Source organism: Acanthochromis polyacanthus, chromosome 5 (assembly GCF_021347895.1).
Source record: "Acanthochromis polyacanthus isolate Apoly-LR-REF ecotype Palm Island chromosome 5, KAUST_Apoly_ChrSc, whole genome shotgun sequence".
Classification (NCBI taxonomy): domain Eukaryota; kingdom Metazoa; phylum Chordata; class Actinopteri; family Pomacentridae; genus Acanthochromis; species Acanthochromis polyacanthus.
Window position 1 is genome coordinate 21,014,636 of NC_067117.1, and position 17,117 is coordinate 21,031,752.

Sequence of the window (17,117 nt, forward strand, 5' to 3'; positions counted from 1 at the left end):
TTTGTAGTTGATTACTGGGAAAGGACATGAAAAAACACTCATATTGCACATGCAAAAACACATAATTTTATTTCAGTTAATTAATTTTTGTATGTTCAGCATTATGTTTTTACTGATCTCTTCTCTGTTCTGGAGTGTCCAAGGTTCTGCTGTTGGGGTTTGTTTAATGGTGTTCCTTTAGATTAAGTAGACAAACTGCTGGTTTGTGGTCTTTCTACTTAGTTTAGGTGCTGGTGTTTTATGTCTCCCCAGTTGTGTTCATTTGGTCTGATCAGTCAGCATATATAATCCCCTTTTGTTCATAATTAGTAAGGTGAGATGCAGTGCATTTGGGTTAGTTAGTTGATGAAGTATTTGTCACGTTTTGTTCATTTGGCCTCTTTTTTGTGTCCGGAATTTCTTGCTTGAAACTTCATTTTTTCTCGTTTTGACATTTAAGCTTCACTTCATGCTGCTGTGATGTTGATGGAAAGCAGGTCACAGATGTTACAGGTGCTGGAGTGCTGGAGGTTTTGTATTACTGCTGATTTTAGGACGTGGTGTTGATGTTTGCTACAGATCTAGCACAGTTTAGTCCAGCAGGTTGGTTTTTAACGGTGAACCACACGACCCCATTTTAAGACCTTTTTGCTTTGCACTACTGTCCCTCACAAGCTTTGTTTCTGTCTTACAGTTGTTTTAAAACTCAGCAGAAAGATTACTTTCAAACACTCAAAGCAGGAAGCATTTTATTTAGATGCTGACTAAATTACTCTGTTTCCACTTTCATTATAAATACTTGTGATTCCTTCTCATTCTCTACATGGTCTCCTGAACTTTTAAATCCCTGATTCTGCACATAGATTTGTCAGACTTGAGAATGAATTACTGTTAAAAATTCAGTTTTTTGTTTGTTTGTTTGTTTGTTTTGCTTTAAGTGTTTCTTTGCTACACTTTTTAATATTTTATGGACTTTTAATGTGTCACTGTTGCTTTTTCAAGCACTTTTTGATAGAAAAACTCTACAAAAATAGTCAAAATGGATTACAAACATCTCGAGCACAATGTCTTACCATCTTTTCTCACTTGTTTCTGGCATTTCTAGCCCGGAGAAACAAATCAGTGAAATAAAAACCACACTGAATTCAAATTTAACACGGATATGTATAACTTTGGGCTCAACTGTGTTGACTGAAACAGTCCTTGCTTATTCCAGCAGAGGGCAGCATTTGTGCTTCTTGAATGAATCACCTCACTGAGACGAAAAGATGATATCAGCAGTGAGTCAACTCTTCCCTGAGTTGTGGGGCGGATCCATCAGAAAACAAATAGACAGTTAAAGTGTTGCATGTTTGCTTCAAGTACGGAAATACATGGATTTATCCAAATATGAACTAAATCAATCTGTTGATTCAGCTTATATGGACGTTGTTTACACTCGCAATCCATCATTATTTTGCTTACATAATCAAACGTGTATCAAATGTGCACTTAAATGACCTACAGCGTCAGCATCACAGGTTTGATGGTGAGCAAGCTTTTACATGCCGCAGCTCTATCCTAAAGACACTCACATACACGCACATCTCACTCAAGTATTCTCTGTCATGCCACTGATCAATCATCACACACGAAAGTTTTCTCAGCGGGAGGAGCAACTTAATTAAACTCAAGTAGACGATCAGCTCGCAGATTTCGGAAAGAAGGAAGACCGAGAGCGCAAAAAGCAGCTTAAAAAGTTCGTGTTTCAAAGATGCCACAAAAGAAGAAAAGCCATGGTCACCGTAAAACCCCAAAGGAGGCAAAGGAGGTAGGTTTGGTTCCTTTTTATTATTATTATTGCATGACAGGCACAAGGAGAAAACGGATCGCACAACTGGAGACTGTGCGTAAAGATGCAGTTTTTACGCACAACTTGGGATTCCGCTTAAAGATGAGATTTTTATGCTCAGCAAGATGCAGTTGTAGATTTGACTAGTTTTCCAAAGCGCCCGAGAAAATATGATTGGATTAGACGACTTGTAATTCACTTTCATGGGTGTGTCCACGTATCTTCTGTGCATAATTGACGGCGCATGTTTTCACAAATATTTCCATGATTGGTAGTATTCTCTGGACTTATTCATAGCTTGTAACTAATTTGTTCAAATCTGCTGCAGAGAGTTGCAGGGACTTGATTTAGTTCAGCACCCATCAATGTGAGCCGTTGGCAGTGGCTGAAAAGCTCTCCATGGTCGTACGTAACGACGGTTTCATGTCCGCCTCTGATTATTCAGCTGGAAACTGTCACAATAGCAGGAGACCTACAAAGAATCCTTCTTTGTAAATACGTGTGTGTGTGTGTGTGTGTGGGGGGGTGTACGCGCGACTGATTGGAACGAGGTTGTGGTTGGTTAAACTTGATTATTTCAGAATTATGCGGAAGAACCACAGATCTCGCTGAAATATGGTCTTTATCAGCGAGTCAGAACAGTGACTGCACAGCACGGACGGTATGTGTGGGATGATGATAGTCGTGTGGGGAGTGGCACTCTGTCTGGGAAAACGTGAGAGAAAAAAGGAGATCTTGCCAGTGCAGGGCTGAACCGTTTTCCACGCCAGTGTTTTCGACTCCTGCTCCCTCATGGCGTATGCAAAGTTCTGGATGACTGTTGTGAGTACATCTGCTACTTTTTACCTCACCCCCTTCCTTTCTCTCCGTCTTCTGTTTTAACCTCTGGCTATACACTGTAATAACTCTTAAGTACAGATTGGCATCTGTATAGACGCTACAGTCATTCTTTTATTCCTGAAAACCAGCATAGCAAGTCTGAAACCGTAAGAGTGCTGCTGGATGCCCTTTCAAACTTGGCTAGAAGTTTGATAAGATAATCTTGTCATTGAAGCAAATCGATGTACGAGCTGGACTCATAATTTGTCACACACTGTATTTATGTATAAGGGCGTGTGACTGTTCAAACTGAGGAGCTTCAGCTTTCAATTAATCCCACTTATAGTGTCTAATATCTTGTTACTGTTAATCAATCCAAATAAATAGAAAGAATAGTATCAAGTTGATAGGATTTTGTACATGCAGCGTCTTTTGTCAGAAGTTGAATGAATAATCCACCAACACAATAGGCTGGAATTACTGCATCCTGTACAGAAGTTCCATTGAATTTATTGTCTCACACTAATTCAGTCCTCAGTGCCTTTGTACTTTCAATAACAAGCTGGTGTTTGTGTTTTGTGTGTGTGTGTGTGTGTGTGTGTGTGTGTGTGTGTGTGTGTGTGTGTGTGTGTGTGTGTGTGTGTGTGTGTGTGTGTGTGTGTGTAGTACGGAAAAGAAACTGATTGCAGCCATGAAGTCCATCATAGTAGCAGGTCTTCAATCTACTCTCCCACTACATGGTCCTACACTGATAAGGTACTGACTTCTGCTCATCTCCTGCTGCCTCACTGATGTATTGAGTCATCACGCAAGTAGAATCTTTCAGGGTACAATAAAAAAAAAAATGTCTTGAGATTTTCTGTTTGCATTTGAAACAATTCTACCAACTACAGTTGTGCTCATAAGTTTACATACCCTGGCCAAATTTGTGAAATATTGTGCTTTATTTTTTAGCAGATATGTTTGTTCATGGAAACATTTTTCTTTCATTTAGGGCTGGTGTTTAGACAAAGCTATTTATTGTCATGCAATTGTATTTGCTCTGAACATTCTTGTTTTCATTAAAGAATGGAGTACATTTTATAAATTCTGCCAGGGTATGTGAACTTATGAGCACAACTGTAGTTAATATTATGTTAAGAAATAAATAGTTCCCACAGTATTTTACAGATTTTTTTCAAATCAAATTTCTGTGGTGGTCACATGAATTTTTGAATCCAAAAATAGACCCACATAATGTCAGAAATGTTGGTTGCAGCATACTTGTTACTGTAGTTGAGAGCATGTTGTGCTGAAGTGCAGCATCGATGGGAAGGAAACATGATGTTTGTCTCCCTCTGCTGAATGCAGTCCTGCTCGAGTCCACTAATATGGATTCGTCAGATGAGAGCTACTTGTCTGTGAACCTGCAGCCTGAGAGAGGTGTTTATGCTCACTTTGTTGAAGAGGAAAGGCACTAAACCAACACACTTCACGCTCACAATGCCAAACTGAGCATTTTGTATTTGCTCCTGATACATTTTTTTGCTTACTGTCTGCTCATTTTTCACTGCAATATAAAGTCCTCTATAAAAACACATTACTTTTTTAACAAAAAGAGAGAATTACATTTCTGTGTTTGTTGTTGCCTAACATTTTTCCAAGTATCCACAGGTAATGCGGATATTTTGCAGTGCAGTTATCAGAAAAGTTCCTGAATTTTTCTCATGTCACTTTGTTTGCAGCTGTAACTAATTGCTTCATTGTTATACTGAAGAGTGCAATTTTGTTAGTTTTTTTGCAAATTGCATTTATTGCAAACATAACATTTTTTGCAAAATTTTATATGTGACATGTAGACTAAAGTGATTTTAAGAAATATCATAATTTTTAGCTCCTGTTTGGATACTTTAATCAATTGAATGACACGACACAGACAAGTAGTTAAAGCACGGTTGAAAGGCTGGATATCAGATTTTTCCTTTCATTTTTTTTCACATTATTTGACAGATAAATGAGTTTTTGCAGTTTTGTAGAGATATACCTTTCAAACCCAGTGGTTAACAAACAATCTTGTTTTTTAGATGCAGCAAAATATCAAAATGCATGTGATTGAGTTAATTTAGAGTAACTGATAACTCATGTCAAGCCCTTTATTAACAAACTGTATTCTCACTGGAAAACTTGTCTTCACTCTGATTCTTAAATTTATTTCAGAAACTAGAAGACAGCTTTACCTGGAATCACATTTATCTTTGCTTGGTATTTATCTTTAGCTTTCTACAAACTGTAAATGCTGTTATATCAAGATTGTTGTCACCAGAACTTTAAAATGACTTGTAAAATTTGTTTCCTTTAAGAAATAATGTAACAATGTTGTATTTTTTATTTTTTTTTAATGTCTGGCAGGTCAGCATGTAGAAGTTCTGCACATGATGTGGGTGATGAAATGTTTGAGGTGGTGATGGGTGGTTTGTAAATGTCTTTGGTGGAGCGTAGGGTGAAGTAAAACATGGGTCTAAATATAAAGGTGAGCACATGTTTAGCAGGGGAGTCCAGTTACATATACGGTGCGTAGTTCCATCCATACACTGTTACACAAATATGTTAATGACAACAGCTAGGATGTCCTCATTCATTTACACTGACTATATTAAATATGTTGAGCACATCACTGCTCCTTACAACGTGATCATTTCAGCTACAGGTGACAAAACAAAGCTGTATTCGCTGCACTATCACCTGGCACACAAGTGGTAAAAGTTCACATAGTTCTTTGGGTGGTTACAGAACAAGACCTCTCATTTCCCATGGTGCACCAGCTAGTTTTACAGGCTCGATCAGTTGGAGCTTCACACAGCCAAAGGTGTGTCTGTCTGATTGGGAGTATGACATGCTGTGAGCTATGTGGAAAAGCCTGTGTGTGCATGCGTGCATTAGCTTTCCCATTTTGCATTAGTACATGTACACGGCAGTTGCTGTGTGGTTTGTTTGTGCGTTTTTAGGCTGACAGATGTGAAAACAAAGGACAAAAAAAGCAGACTTGTGTGACTTCATTCCATTTTCTATGTGAACATGCTGCTGATTAGCTAAGACAGTAGAGGCTTTACAGTCTGACAGTGTGGCCCTCAAAGGAGACAAAATCAAAGCCATTTCCCCTGTATTATCAATATCATTATCATTGTTATTATTATATTATTATTGTTCAGAGACCTACACATTTTGAGGAATGGTAATGCTGCTATGTAATCAATTTTAGCTGTGGGCTGAAACTTGGCGGGTATTTTTATTTCTACAGACGATATTTGCTTGCATTTTGGTAATGTAGCACATTTAAATCTGTCAAATTAGCATATAGCAGTACCTGTTTAGAATTTACCACCCATGCATGTACAAACAACTGTCACTGACCTACTTAGAGACAGAAGAGTATGAAATCACATGTTAGATTTATGAAGACATTCCTTTTTTTCTGTGGATTTCTGGGTGATTATTCTCCAATAATGTCGATGATAATGTCTTTGCCTTAAGTTACCATAAGTGCATCCATGTGCCGCTGCTGTGACTAACTTTCTTGCTAAATAGACAAAGTCAGTGGTTTCTCACCTTTAGTGTCATCATCATAAGTATTCTATTGCGTGTACTTTGCAGTTTACATTTCAGGTTGCAGTAGAAGCACATGTGCCTAAAACCTTTATTTCCCATGCACATCTAACTTTAGTGATCATTCAAACAGGAGTTACATGTCAGGCTGGTTTATTTGTTCGTCCCATAGTTATGTTGCTGATTTGCTGAGGTGTGCAATTAAAACACATGTAAGGCTCGGCAGTCACACTGATTCCATCACAGTGATTCACTCAAAGGCTGTATTGTCTTCAGGACCCACCCAAGAACTGCCCAAAGGGGTGCAGAGATATGGCAGGGATTGTACTTTGCACTCTCAGTATCTTTAAACCACATGAAAGCAAAACAATGGCTTTTTCATAAACTCGACTCTATTTTTATGGCTGTTTTATGCTGCAGAAACTTTCCCCTTTGTCCCACTATTGGACTTAGTTGGATATGTTGTTTAAAGTAAAACATCTGTTGATAAAAAGGTGCTGCACAGACGTCACTGGAGCCAACACCCATAAGCTTCTGGAAACCTATTAGTCATGCGCTCATGGAAACACTCCCTACATTTCTGTGTGTTAAATGCATTTTGTTCATCGTTGCACAAACTCCTCTGGTGCACAGAATTGCACATTTCCTGCTGGGGAGGTTTTCTTTGACTCCTCCAACAGAAATAACAAGGCTTTAATCAATATCACTTCCTGTTATTATCTTGAAGAGCTTATATTAATGCAATAGAGAATAGGATTGGTTTTCAGCTGCGTTTTGTTTATCTTGGAAGATTGTTGACACAGTTATAAAGTCAGGCCCTTCCCTTTATTCTCATAGGTAATTAGGCGGCCGAGGTAGTCGCACAAGCTGTGTGTACATTTGTGTGTGTCTGTGTCCATGCTGTGTGTGCTCAGTGTTATGTTATCACAATTGTAGGTGTGTCCCCGTTGATAAGTAGCTCAGATATTACCTCAGATAAACCCAGTGGTGTTTTATGTGTCCTGTAAATACGATTTTACACATCCGTCCACACGCACGTATTTTTATGCGTGTGTGCCCTGGTGTGCGTTGAAGCCATATCGGTGTCTTTGGGAATCAGCTCAGATGTGCCCCCCCCCCCAATCAAGTGGGTGTCAGTCCATGGTCAGCTCACTTCCCTTTATAGCCCAGAGAGTTACGACTCGGCCTCCTGTGACTTCCACATCTGATCCTTACCCTTCTCTAGTCCCTGACCACGCCTCCCCCTTCAGTCCCTCCGCCCTCCCCCTTTCTCTCTCTCTCTCCCGGTCCCTTCCCCGCCTGCTGGAAACATGCTGCAAGCCGACAGACAGGGCAGAGGCTGACAGGCAAACACACATATACACACACTCTCAGAGGCACATTCAGCCAACATGGGCCAGATACTGAGCTGGATCCGAGGCCCGCGGGACGCCCCGGCCCTGCAGGACGTGGCCGTGGAGGAGCAGGTGTGTGCAAATTGTGTTAATGTCTGTGTGTGTGTGTGTATGTGTGTGCTGGTGCCATGGTATGTGCCGAGTAACAAATCCAAAAATTTCCACGTGTGTTTTGTTTTGCGAGAATAGCCTGCAAATAGAATAGTACATTTACAGTAGTTTTTTTTTTAGTAGTCCTGCTAGTCTCATTTGTGCTGCATGCTTGACAAAAGGGCTTCTAGGGGAGGAAAACTGTCTTGGCTCCAGTCCAAGTCAGACCTCCCTCTCCCCTTCTATCTGCTGGAATGTGTGAGGCTCCGGTCAGCCTCTGCGAGTCCAGTGTGTGTTTTCTGTGGTGAGATATTAAACCAAGGCTGCAACAAGGCCTGCAGTGTTTGCTACGAGTTGCTATAAGTTTAAATCCACAGGGAGAACTGATAGAACTAGTAAGGGTTGTTCCGAAGGGTGTCGGTGTGCGTTTTTGTGCTGAGACCAACCTAATTTTATTTGCACAATAAGACACATTTATCTTTTTTATGGGATTTTATACAGGAAGAGTTGGATTTTTCTCTTCCACACCCCAAACAGGACTGCCCTGTGATATTCCACAGCAACAGATGAAGCAATCTAAAAGGGTGTATCTGCAGTAAACTTAATGATCTGTTCTTCTTTTTTACATAACTTAAAATCGCATGTGCTGTAGGTCACATCCTGCAGCTTCTGAGCCATTATCTCTTGTTACATTTTCCCATGTCAGCCAGGGAATGTGATTGCGTGGTGATCTGTGACAGGTCTGCAGCGCCTGTCCTGATGTCATGACTTTGTTATCAGGACTGTGGTCATTTGCTCTGACTCACTCAATATGTGAAAGGTTAACAGACAAGGAGGAGGAGGTCTGCACACAGAAAGCCTTCAGATATTTGGGTGGGAGGATTTGTATTGTGTTTTGGGCTAAGTTTTCCCAGCTCTGGGTCGCAGCAGTCGGCCTCCCCCTGAAGCTCCCAGCCGTCGGGAACTATTATCAGTGGACTGATGGGAAATGGCTACTGGGAAAATATATCTTTCTTACACATGCTGGACAGTTACCACAAAGTCTTGAAGTGACAAAATGATGAAAACAAATGTTAAGTGCACTTCCTCGCTCTTGAATAAACACACCCATTAAGTCCTGAGTGGATGCTGTTTGAATTGTTCGTGATATTTGGCACATATATTTGCATACAGAGATACAATTGAGAGCTATTTCAACACAGCAGTGGTGTTGTAGTTGACATTGTTTATCACAGTATTATCAGAAACCTAGCAGGAACAGTCATTTGTTTGCTGAAGTAGAAGTCAAAATAATGGAAAGTAGCTTTTTTTAACATTCAAAATCTTCATCTAGTGGCTATAATCTTTATTGTTTTGTCATACTAAAACAATGATGCTACAACAGTGACAAACTTGCAATAAACAGACACTTTAATCTGTAGCTCGGCCCTCTTTGTTTACCTGTCCGGCCCACTACTCTACTGTTCTGGTTCGCTCTCACAGTATTGTTCCTGGCTACAGGGGGCAGCTGTATTTTTCAGGAAAAAGCTATAATAACCCACCGCACATTTCCTGCTCAGCAACAAACAGCAAGCAGAAAAAAAAAGCTGGAGATTAACTGGTGAACATAAAGGAACTGCTACAGAAACAGATATTTCCCTCAAGAGTTGGTGGAGACCAAAAAGTGAGCAAAAAAAGAAACCAAATATTTGTCAGGTTAGTGTTCAGTATCTGAATCGTTTTTGCTGTAACTGAAAATCATGCTTATTGAAGGCTTAATAAACAAAAGTTATGTTACATTACATTCATATGCATCTACGTACATAGTGTTTCTCCCACAGGTTTAGCAAATGTGTTGAATATGTTCCTCTCTGCTCAAAATAATTTTTGATATGCAGTGATATGTGTCATCTGTATCTTCATGCATGTGCTTGCGATAAACAAAACCAAGACCAACTCAGAGAGAACGACTCATAAAGCTACTAGACGTCCTCACAGGGATCTTTGATTAGAATATGTTATCAGTAATTTAAAATAATATTTATATAATTGGCTTAAATGACATTTTATTGCTGCAGCTGTTGAGTAATCACAAGATTTATTTAAAATAAGTGGTAAGTGTCTTTCAAATCAGTGTAGTGGTATAAAAAGAACAGTATTTATCTCAAAATCTTACCTAAGCACTGTGCATAAACAAGTTTACACTGTTTATTTCTCTTGTAAAGCACAGTGTGGGACTAGAATACATGTAATCCACAGTCTCCACCAATTTTGACTCTGCTGACTCATAGTGTTTTGACTCAGATCAGTCTGATACCAGGCAAGCACAGACTGTCAGGAAATGACGAATCAAAACTTGAATTTCTCTCTGATATAAATCCAGACAGTCCAGCTGTGTGTTTAAAAAAGCGCCTGTGTCATGTGTAGTTTATTGACATGAGGTCAGACAATATGTGGAAGCAGAAGTTTAAATGTCATAAACAGCTGTTTTACCTCTGCCTGCTATCTGAAGCCACTTATGGGAAAATATGTAAAATTGGAAATCAAATGTTTTTAAAAGCCGAAAGCACAGAGAATCAGTATTATTGATGAGATGCTTCAGCATGCAGACCACAGTACTAAACCTTCAGGCTGTTTGTGTATATGTGAGCCTGGAAGAGCACATTGTGTACATGTGACCATAAATACACCGACATTTCTGCTGCGCAGATAAATATTATCCTTCCATTTCCTGTTAAGTGTTATTGAACGCTGCTGTTTATCCCGTCGGTAGGCTGTGTGTCATCTCCCAGCACTCTTGGACTTGCACTGTCAGATTTCTCACTTCAGCGTCAGTTTGGCTTCAGTTTGACTGTCGATCCAAACATTGCTCACAGGCTTTTGCCGTGTCAGTTATATAAAAGCAACTCTGGGACAGATTCCAGGCCTTTAAGCTCACCTGAGGAAGTCATGTGCTGCACCAAACTCTTTTTGTGCATTCGTTCTGCTGTCTGTTTACATCTGCCATGCTTGAGGAAAAGCTTATGCTTGTAGCCACATGATGTTTTTCCTAGCGAGTAAAGAGAAGTAATGAAGACCCAGCAGCCTCATGCTTACTGGAAATGGTAACATGATTGATATTCTCAGGATTGCTCCTCATAAACACATGAAAGTGGAAATCCAAGACTGGTGATGATATGTTAGCAAGCGTGTGATTATTGATGATTATTATTTTCAAACTCGTGACAAGTCCCAACTATGTGTGGATCTTTTTGTCCTTTGTGTACTTTGTTCTGTTATGTGGCCAACAGTTTGAGGTTGTCTGAATGTAAGACATAGCTAGCATATACTGGCAGTAGATGCTGTAGGTGGGCAGAGCTTTTTAATGTCCGAGATGAAGCGTGGGTTAACAAACCAGGCTAAAAAATGCAGTGCTAAATTTAGAAACGGTACGTGGACATGCAGCAGAGCAAAGGACAGCTATAGTTGACTGTCAGTGTGGGAGGCAGTGATGCAATTGATGGAACCAGCAGAGAGGAGTTCACAGTGGCCTCTATTTCTGTTTGCCCCTGTCAGGGTCATTGCTCTACAATCATGTGTCTAATGTGATTATGGGGATTTTAATTGAATGCCAACTCTCATATTTCAGACTTACACGCATTTTTGCCAGTGCCAGAACTCACCGTACTGTAGGTTAGATGGATAGACTCATGAGATGTCATACCATTAAGGGTCCCATAGTGTGTCCTTTACAGCAACATTTTCAAAATTTTCTTTTGATTTTGCATGTAAAATATTGCAAAGGTGTTTCATTACACAATAACTTCATAACTGCTGGTTTGACCCCTGTTGGACAGTTTTAGTGTCTGTAGCTTTAAATGCATCTGAGCTGCTGCTGTCCACGCCCCCTTCAGGAAGAAGACTTTCTCTGTCTGTGATTGACAACAGAGCAAAACACTTGACCATGTGGTAGCTGACTCAGATGTGAATGAGCGTGTGAGACCAGGGCTTTCTACTGCTTCTAACCCTCTCTCTGAGTAATCATTTTACATGGAAATATTGACAAATTCACAGCACAGCGGCTTAGCGAAGCAGAACAGAAGCTTGGAAACGCCTCTGAAGTGACGGCAGGTTGACATTTAGTCATGATGAGCTTTGTTTTACTCGCTATATCATACTTGTTCTGCTGTGTGGCAACAGAAACAGAAATATGTGCAAATGAAGAAAGCTTAACTGGAAATTCAACTGTATTGACATGCAATGTTTGTCAGCATATCGGAGCAAGACAGAAGTAAACTGACGTAAACACAGAATTAAACAACAGGCAGCACGAAATTACAGTACTCCCAGGCATTGTTTACTGGTTTCAAATTGGTTTCCACCATCTCAAAATGTCTCAAAATGTCTCTCAATTCTGAACATATGATCAAGCTAATGGAAATGTTAGCCACATTAGAGACATTAACACTAAGGATTTCTCTATTATGTGAGGATATTGTCTTCAACATTGAAAGTAATCCACAGGGTTCTTTTTTCAGATGCTTGGAGTGCATCAAGACGCTTGTGTTCACTCCTTCAGCCAACAGCAGAATATTTTGTGTGTTATGCTTGTGACTGAGATGTTTTAAAGTTAGCAGATGAAGCCCTACAAACCTGGTGGACTGTAAGGCTGCTGCTCTTTCTGAATGGATCACCTCAGAAGCTAGTGCAGATTTTTAATGTGATGATTACTGATTCTTCAATTTCTGCTTAGAAAACGGTTAAAGTTCTTACTGGCTTGAAACGCTAGGAGGAAATCTAGTTGAGAAGTGAGCTTCTTCATATTCTCACAGCTTTTATTTTACACCTATAAGTTTTTAGTCCATACAAAACATGGATTTTCACCATATGGGCCCTTTACGATGCACAGGTGAGCCTAATTACAGCAGAGGCAAACAGCCCTCAGCTGTTCATAATGTGGAACTGAGTCTGAAACGGGATCTGAGGTTTCTGAAAATTATCATCCACTGGAATCTTTGTATTTAAGGTATTTCCTGCCACAAATGATCCATTCTGGTTTTGTCCTCATGACCTCTACAACAAGCTGGCATATTGTTGTTAATATTATCGTGGCTATTGTGCTAGTTTACAGTTTCCTAGAAGCAACAGCAGCATTGATTTGGAAGTCCTGTTTGTGGGAACCTGATGTTTATCTGCTGAAGCTCTTTGTTGCTAGAGGCCAACTTTGCTCCTTATTTGGTGAAGAGCATCGACTGTACAGTGAGTTATCAGAGCTTTTTTTTATGTGAAAACAACTGGAACCATGGCTGGTGTGAACACTGACACTAAAACATACAGTACTTTTTTACTGAGTATAGTGTTTTTTAAAGCTTGTGTGCAGTAACTTGTTGCTTGCTGCTGTTATGAAAACTGTTGGTGAGAGATTTAGGACTTAACCATATAGTAAAGGTAAAACTGTGGGCTAAAAGAAGCCGAAAACCTCTACAGAGCTGTCATGCTTGGAGTTAACTCATTGCCAGCAGTTATTTGATTAGTTATCATGGACATCATCTAGAAATCAGCACAGGTTTAATCCTTGTCACTGAGTTTCATCTGGTTCATCAAGTTTTCCAAGTTGCTCGTAATTGTTTCTGCAGTTAGTTCAAGAAAAAAAAGCTATTTTACCACTAGCAAGATTTGAAAGCACGTATTCTTTTTGGTAGCTACGGTTCGTTATAAGACTAGGTGTGATTCAAACTCTCTCTTATAACCTACTGAACTTTTTGGCAAAACTCTTGTCCACCATTTGTACTTTTCTGCATATTTCCTATTGGTTTTACTGTGATCTCTTGCCAGTTAAAGTACGCAACATCATTCTCTCCCAGAGGGTTATTTTAAGAAATCTGACACCAGTCTGCCCCATACTAACATTGCCTGTGAACTCCCAGAAACAGAAGCAAAGTTTGGGGTTAGAAACCTCCAGTTCCCAGCTTCACAGCTCTGATTGGCTGATCCCTGTGACTGGGTGTTTCTGCTGCAGCCACTAGTTGTCAATACAGATAAGTGTCACCAGGGGTTACCAAGTAAAGCATTTGGATCCAGTATAAGCATGTTTTCACTCAGACAGATGCACACACTCCCCCACACTGACGCATAAACACTCACAGAAGCAGCACAGGCTTTGTTGTGTTTGTGGAGGAGTCAGTCGGGGCAAAGCTGTTAGAGAACATTTATACTTGGAAGGTTCCATTAAAAAAGACCCAATATTTCTGCCAAGGAGATACCAAGGCAAAGAGTGTGCAACAAGTTCTGTCTGCTTGTCCTTTTAAAGATATTTATAGGTTTTGGTCAGAGCATTTCAGTCAGAAGGCAGAAATTTCTCCTAGAAGAATACAGGAACACGTCTGCTGCACCCATTTATGAGCTGTATTTGCCTTTTTTCCATGTGGTAATCCTGTTTCTCAATCGTCAGTTGGCTTTGGCTGATGTTTAAGCGTGCCTATTCATGTCAGAGAGACTCCCAAGATGAATTAAAAGTTCCCTATGAAGCAGCAAGAATTCATTTTGGAGACGCGTAGAAGGGAAAATGTGCCAGCCTGTTGTACGTTTTAAAATTAATAATGCCAAATCTGCTAAATGCAGAGCTGTTGGCTTTGCGTTTGTTTACCAAGCATTGCAGCATTACAGTGCAGTGACTAAACAAACAGGACACACATAATTGTGTGAACACACTTGTGTTCATTCAGCATAAAACAACAGAGTGATACATAGGTTGACAGACAGAATAAGTGCTGCACAATCCTCCTTTCATTTTCATGTAAATGATGTGACTATTTTTAGCCACAAGGGGGTGCTGCTGTCCAAAATTCTCATATCTTAACATATTTCTATGTTTTGTGGTCTGTGTGCTCCATTTACGAAGCACTTCAAATTATCTGGACAAACTAGAGCAGACACTGAACTGCCAGCTAAGCTTTGCTGAAACTGTGTTTGTGAGTACAGCGACAGGAAACGTTCCACCGCCATGCTTTTCTAAAATTCTTACACAACATCTGGCTGCTGTCCAGAGGTTGGCTTCCTGTCTGTTCCTTTGTCCAGGTTCTACTCTGAAGGCCACAGAGAACACGTCTCAGCATGTGTTGATGACCCTCTAGCTTATGTTCACCTTCCGTGCAAATCACTTAAAGTTTTCTCTCTTCTGGCTGTGTTTGGGTGTGGTTTGGACTACATGTGATGTGTCCCTCCTCCCTCTCTTCTTTTCTTTCCACACACTCTCTGTCTTTGTTGTTCGAGTGGTTCTGCAGTCTAGATTCCTAAGCAATGAGTCGATCTGACACACCCCGACTGTGCCAAACAACACTGCTGCAGCGAATCCACTTCTGAATCCTTGCTGCTTCACCTTTCTGCTCTTCCTCTACTTTAAGTCGTCCTGCTTGAAGTAGGCTTTATCGAACTGCGACATCCCCGCGTCACAAAACCCGCCACGACCCAGCCCAAAAAATTTCCCTCAAGCTGGTTTATTTGGCTTTGCGGGTGAGTGGTGAGCAGTGGGTGGGTCTCTGTGAGTCTGACTGTCCAATCTGACTGAGCCTGCTCTGCTGCCTTGTGGATGGTAGAGGTGGAGCCCGAGCAGCTCAGTCTTGTCGTGTTGAATCCAAGGAGGCGGAGCGGCGAGTTTTTTTATCTCTGGGCGTGTGTGCTTGCGTGTGTGTTTGTGTGTGTGAATGTGTGTGTGGTTGGCATACAGTGTGAACCAAAGAGCTTCCAAAGAGGGGGTCTAAGGTGAACCAGCCTGAAAGAGAGAGAGAACATTCTGGTGGTACATAGAGCAGTATTAGAGGATACACACTCACAGTTAAACCTATGGTATGTATCTGGGTTATATTTTCTCTTTATGCTTTGCAAGTGTCTGTGTGGAGAAGCTTCCTGTTAGACTGATACCTGCCAAAGCACCGGGACGGATGTTGTCTGACAGGATAGATCCTCCACATCAGAGGTTTGACAGCTTATCGTTCACATGATGGTTTTTGTCAGCGTTCCTTCATGTTGCGGTCATAAAGTTTGCTGTCGTGTGACATTTAGGGAAAGTTGGCAAAGGACGAAAGATAACTGTGTCACTGTTATTGTTACTTTTATAGACCTTGAGCAGCTGTTGCCAAAGTAACAACAAAATAGTCAGTAAACACTCATCTGTGTATGCATACTAAGGGGTCCTGCACATGTTTTATTTGTTTTTTTCTGCATATGTTATTAGTGTCTGGCTCTTAATGTTGTTTTAAAGCAGAATTATGTTAAGAATACTGTTTGTCTTGTATAATAGAGAGCGTGTTAGGTTACAAAACTGTGAAATTCAATGGTTGTCTTCCTCCTAGCTTTCACTGATGACCTGTATTAACATCAGCATTGATAACCTTTCATAGAAAGTTTAAGTGATGGCATCATTCTTAAGCTTGTCCTTGTTGATTGCTCATGAAATCTTCCCAACGCCAATAATAGTCATCCTCATGCAGGTCTGTGCTGAAACTGAAAGTTTCACAGTTTCTTTTCCACCTCTGCGCCATGTTCTTTTCCTGTTACGCAGGCTGCAGCTTTTGTCATTTCCACCTCTGAGCCGAGGTGATCCCCCGTTATTGCTGCTGGCCATTTAGAGAAGTTGCCAGTGCTATTTTAAAGCAGCAGCTAGCTGAGAAGCTGTTTCCAGCCATATTCACATGTGCGTGTTTGTGGTCTGTAGGGTGGGGCGCAGCATTAGTCATCAGTTTTCATTACAGGGCCAAGCTACTGCTTCAATCGCCGTTGTTTTGTAAAGCCTGGATATTCGTACTGGAATGATTCTTTACTTCTGACACACAAATACGTCATGCAAAGAGCAGTTGTGATGTTTAGTATATGTGGAGTTACGAAGAACTTGCAAAACGGGACAGGAGATGGCAATCCTCAAGAACATGCTGTTTCCTGTGGAGGTTAAAGTGAAAGAATGCCAGTTTTAGTTTCAAATGACACCATGCTACCTTTACATGCATTGCTGGACTGCAGCGTCATTGCTTTTAAAGTCATTTGACAGAAACACTCAAGATGTAAGATCCCATGTCTATTTTAGCCACAGTCACTTGAGCTGCATACAGCAATGTCCTTCCTGCTAAGACCGTGATGTTGATACCAGTGTCCTGTTATCTAGTCAAAATTTTCCTCACTGGTTACTTTTACAGCGGCTAAAGCTGCATGGTTGTATCTATGTGCGTGTGTTTTTGCATGTCTGTGTCATACGTCTTGCCACAGAAAACGCGAGCAAGAACCAAACCAAGTTCCCTCCTGCAGAGTGTTTTTTGTTTTGTAGGATTTTGGTTTGGTCTTTTTCACAAAAGCAGCATCACAAGATTGAAACACGGCTGCTTCATTGAGTCTGTATGAGCCCCTGAATGGACAATACCTTCAGTTCTTTAACAAAACTGAATGCAAGCATGCTGTATGTCACAGTGTATGTG

The 17,117-nt window shown here is 40.6% G+C and overlaps 1 protein-coding gene across 32 annotated transcripts in view; it reads left to right on the forward strand.

Annotated features, from left to right (window-relative positions):
* The first annotated feature begins 1,485 nt into the window (after positions 1-1,485).
* The window catches only part of cast (calpastatin), a 36,926-nt gene continuing 21,294 nt past the window's right edge, over positions 1,486-17,117 (forward strand). For 4 of the 32 annotated variants that reach the window (XM_051948392.1, XM_051948391.1, XM_051948389.1 and 1 more), the window contains exons 1-2: positions 2,349-2,632; positions 3,296-3,385. In XM_051948392.1, the coding sequence (XP_051804352.1) occupies positions 2,603-2,632; positions 3,296-3,385 (120 nt within the window). In that variant the 5' untranslated portion in view covers positions 2,349-2,602. Of the gene's footprint in view, positions 1,790-2,348; positions 2,633-3,295; positions 3,386-7,496; positions 7,678-15,323; positions 15,499-17,117 lie in introns of those variants that run through there. The other 28 variants (XM_051948367.1, XM_051948368.1, XM_051948377.1 and 25 more) reach the window with 20 other exon arrangements.